Source organism: Mandrillus leucophaeus, unplaced genomic scaffold, assembly GCF_000951045.1.
Source record: "Mandrillus leucophaeus isolate KB7577 unplaced genomic scaffold, Mleu.le_1.0 Scaffold43, whole genome shotgun sequence".
Lineage (NCBI taxonomy): Eukaryota > Metazoa > Chordata > Mammalia > Primates > Cercopithecidae > Mandrillus > Mandrillus leucophaeus.
In genome coordinates, this window is record NW_012104587.1 from 3,150,943 (window position 1) to 3,155,053 (window position 4,111).

At 60.4% G+C, this 4,111-nt stretch overlaps 1 protein-coding gene across 1 annotated transcript in view; it reads left to right on the forward strand.

The window, feature by feature from the left end:
- GPR137 (G protein-coupled receptor 137) overlaps positions 1-3,584 on the forward strand; it is a 26,755-nt gene extending 23,171 nt beyond the window's left edge. The window contains exons 2-8 of the mRNA XM_011993480.1: positions 601-972; positions 1,056-1,105; positions 1,812-2,037; positions 2,157-2,306; positions 2,432-2,560; positions 2,695-2,813; positions 3,127-3,584. Of these exons, the coding sequence (XP_011848870.1) occupies positions 601-972; positions 1,056-1,105; positions 1,812-2,037; positions 2,157-2,306; positions 2,432-2,560; positions 2,695-2,813; positions 3,127-3,286 (1,206 nt within the window). The 3' untranslated portion in view covers positions 3,287-3,584. The remainder of the gene's footprint in view (positions 1-600; positions 973-1,055; positions 1,106-1,811; positions 2,038-2,156; positions 2,307-2,431; positions 2,561-2,694; positions 2,814-3,126) is intronic.
- Positions 3,585-4,111: the final 527 nt, after the last annotated feature.

Here is a 4,111-nt window from a genome sequence, read left to right on the forward strand (position 1 = left end):
CCATCAGCGGCCTGAGGACCTGGCATCCGCCTCCTCCCGCCCCTTGAGGCTGGAGAGTGGACGCGGTGGGGGGGGTGGGGCGGGGGGCAGCTTTCGAGAATTACGAGGACAGAAGGCAGAGGCCCTCCCCATCCGCATTATTGGAGGAGAGCCTCCCCCAGCTTGGGGAGGGGGAGAGCGGGGCATTGGGCGCCCCCTGCAGCGGCCGCTGCCCTGACCCGACGGGCATCGGCTGGCTCTCCCCCTCCAGCCAGGACGACACGAGCGACCGAGGCCAGGGACTCCTCTCCTTGGGCCTCTGCATGCCCCCATCCCTGGCTCTGGGGTAGGCCCAGGGAGGAGACACCCCCAACCCCCACCCGGTCTGCCCTGGAGAGAAGAGACTGCCCTTCCATGCCCCTGAGTGAGGGGCCTGGGGCCCAGGCTGCCCGTGTTCCCCAAGGGCAAGGGTCTCTCTGTTGAGGAGGAGGGGCCTGTCAGCCACAACTTCTTTCCTCCTCAGCGCCCCATCTCCCTCTCTGCACCCTGCAATTCCCAGCCTTCCGTATTTATTTCCCTGGCCCTGCCGACAGCCCCTCCTTCTCTGTCTCCGGGATTCAGGCCTCCCTCCCTGACATGGAGAGTAACCTGTCTGGCCTGGTGCCTGCTGCCGGGCTGGTGCCTGCACTGCCACCTGCTGTGACCCTGGGGCTGACGGCTGCCTACACCACCCTGTATGCCCTGCTCTTCTTCTCCGTCTATGCCCAGCTCTGGCTGGTGCTTCTGTATGGGCACAAGCGTCTCAGCTATCAGACGGTGTTCCTGGCCCTCTGTCTGCTCTGGGCTGCCTTGCGTACCACTCTCTTCTCCTTCTACTTCCGAGATACTCCCCGCGCCAACCGCCTGGGGCCCTTGCCCTTCTGGCTTCTCTACTGCTGCCCCGTCTGCCTGCAGTTCTTCACCTTGACGCTTATGAACCTCTACTTTGCCCAGGTAACCAACTGTGGTCCCGGGTGGGAGGTGGGAGGTGGCAAGCCTTAAGGACCCACGGGAGTGAAGGGCATCTCTGCTCCTAGGTGGTGTTCAAGGCCAAGGCGAAGCGTCGGCCGGAGATGAGCCGAGGCTTGTAAGTACTCGGGACACTGGTGGGCTCAACCTCCAGGTCAGGGGCAGGGGACAGTCCCATGTAGATCCCTTCCCACCTCTCAGGGCTGAGACAAAGACAACCCAGGGAATGTCTGTGGAAGAGCTTGGAAAAGTTAAAGCACCTGGCGCAGATGGCTCAGCAGAGGCGTTGCAGATCTGCAAGGCACAAGAATAGGAATGGTTGTGGTAGTGTGAGGGAGAGGAACCCAGTGGCATCCACCATGGAGGGTGAGCTGGAGGCTCCAGCCCATGGAAGCACCAAAGCCATATGCACTCCTGGGTGACCTGGGGCCGCAATGCCCTCGTCATTTGTACAGTGTCTTACGGTTTATAAAGAGCTTTCCCAGCCATCTTTCATTTGTACAATTTCCCTGAGAGGCTACTCTCCTCCCTTGAGAGATGAAGAAACTGAGGCCCAGCCAGGTAAGGCATCAGGATCAAGGTCGCAGAGCTGGGGCTCAGACGGAGACTTCTGACTCCAGTTGGTGCCCCTTCCGAGGTACCATGGTTGTCAGTCACCTTCTGACCTCTTTGAGCCTCAGTTTCTCCATCTATAAGAATGGAGGAACAGGGCTCAGACTGGATGCCCCGAGTTCTGTGGACATTGGGGTTTCCTGCAGGAGGTGGGGCAGGTGGTGAGTGCTGAGGGCTGTTGAGGGCCCGGGCTGACTGTGCTGTGGCTGCAGGCTGGCTGTCCGAGGGGCCTTTGTGGGGGCCTCGCTGCTCTTTCTGCTGGTGAACGTGCTGTGTGCTGTGCTCTCCCATCGGCGCCGGGCACAGCCCTGGGCCCTGCTGCTTGTCCGCGTCCTGGTGAGCGACTCCCTGTTCGTCATCTGTGCGCTGTCTCTTGCTGCCTGCCTCTGCCTCGTCGCCAGGCGGGCCCCCTCCACTAGCATCTACCTGGAGGCCAAGGTAGGGCCGCAGCACTGATGCCCAGGTGTCCTTTGGGATCTCTGGGCAGTGGTTCTCAGGGTGTAGAGGAAGCTGGGAGCCTTCTCTTCCTGAGGGTCCTCTGTTGTTACCTGTGCCAGGGGACCAGTGTGTGCCAGGCGGCCGCGATGGGTGGAGCCATGGTCCTGCTCTATGCCAGCCGGGCCTGCTACAACCTGACAGCACTGGCCTTGGCCCCCCAGAGCCGGCTGGACACCTTCGATTACGACTGGTACAATGTGTCTGATCAGGTGGGCATACGCATGTCTGCCACCTCCTTAGTAGCCGTGGCACCTTGGCCCCAGCTGGCCTGGGCCCTGTCCCACTGCCCCCTTGGCGTGACTGCAGACTGGCACCAGCCCCTGCCTTCCCACAGGCGGACCTGGTAAATGACCTGGGGAACAAAGGCTACCTGGTATTTGGCCTCATCCTCTTCGTGTGGGAGCTGCTGCCCACCACCCTGCTGGTGGGCTTCTTCCGGGTACACCGGCCCCCACAGGACCTGGTAAGGGTCTGCACCCTCCCCTGTGGGCCCAGTGGAGAGGGGCAGATGCTGGGAATCCTGGGTTAGCATCTGGGGATGGGCAGGGAGAACAGTGTGGGACAGGAGTAAGTATCGATGATGGCTTCCTCCTCCAGAGCACCAGCCACATCCTCAATGGGCAGGTCTTTGCCTCCCGGTCCTACTTCTTTGACCGGGCTGGGCACTGTGAAGATGAGGGCTGCTCCTGGGAGCACAGCCGGGGTGAGAGCACCAGGTAGGAGCCATGGCACTGCCTCAGTACCCCTGCCCCCCTCCACCCACTTGGCTCCATCGAGCTATGGGGGACTGAGAGAGCCGGGTCTTGCCCTTCCACCCCTGCCATGGCCTTTGCTTCCCCATCTGTACTAGGTGAGGTCCCCTGGGTTCCTATGGCTAAAGCCTCCATCCCTTGCCTAGAGATGTACTTTGCCCTGGGCCCGAAAGGTCTAGGTCACAGGGGTTCTGTTCTAAGCCTCTGTTCCTCCTGCAGCTCTTGTGACTGTGGCCCTGGTCACTGTCCTGAGACTGACCCTGTTTCTCTGCTGCAGTATGTCAGGCAGTCTAGGCTCTGGGAGCTGGTATGGCGCCATCGGGCGTGAGCCGGGCTGGTATGGGGGCAGCCAGACGAAGACCACTCCTCTGCTCTTCTCCCAGGTGCCAGGACCAGGCGGCCACCACCACAGTCTCTACTCCACCCCACAGACGTGATCCCCTTCCCTCCCCCACAGAATATCCAGGCCCCAGTCCCCGTCACCCTAAGCCCCTGTGCCAAGTTTGCCACTTCTTGCCCAGGATCCTGGGGGTCGTGGCTGCCCCCTCCTCTGGTCAGCTCCTTGCTGCTCCTGTCATAGTGAGCTTGTGCCGTCCCCCTAGGATGGGGGCGTGGCCCTGGCTGCCAGATGCCCACAGCACCCTGGCATGACCTGCGACCTCCGCTTCCACACCGGAGCCAGCTACCTCTCCTGTGCCTGCCACTCAATAAACAGTGTCTGTGCCCCACAGTTGTTCACCTGTCTGTCATCTGCCTTGTGTTCCTGTCACTTTTGCCTGTTTGGCCTAAGGCTGAACAGACAGTGGCCCTTGAAGTGGGCTGCTAGGCTGGGCAGGGGCCACTTACCCCATCAAGGCTGGTGGGCTGGGAGAGGAGGGGCCTGCAGTTTGCAAAGGAAGGAGACCACACAGGCCTTTGTTCTCAAAGCTCTGCTGGCCCAGAATTGCCCCACTAACTCCAGATCCCTCTCCACTTGAACAGTTCCTACTCTTTCCTCAAGACCTGCGTCAACTGTTACTATCTTTAGGAAGCCTTCTGTCTAATGGTCAAGGGATGTGGCCCCTCTGCTAGGCCCCACAGCCCCACATTACTGTGGTTATGTGGCTACTGAGGATTTTTTTTTTCTTTTTTTTTTGAGACAGGGTCTGTCACTCAGACTGGAGTGCAGTGGCACGATCATGGCCCACTGCAGCCTCAACCAACCAGGCTCAAGCAATCCTCCTGCCTCAGCCTGCCTAATTTTTTTTTTTTTTTTTTTTTTT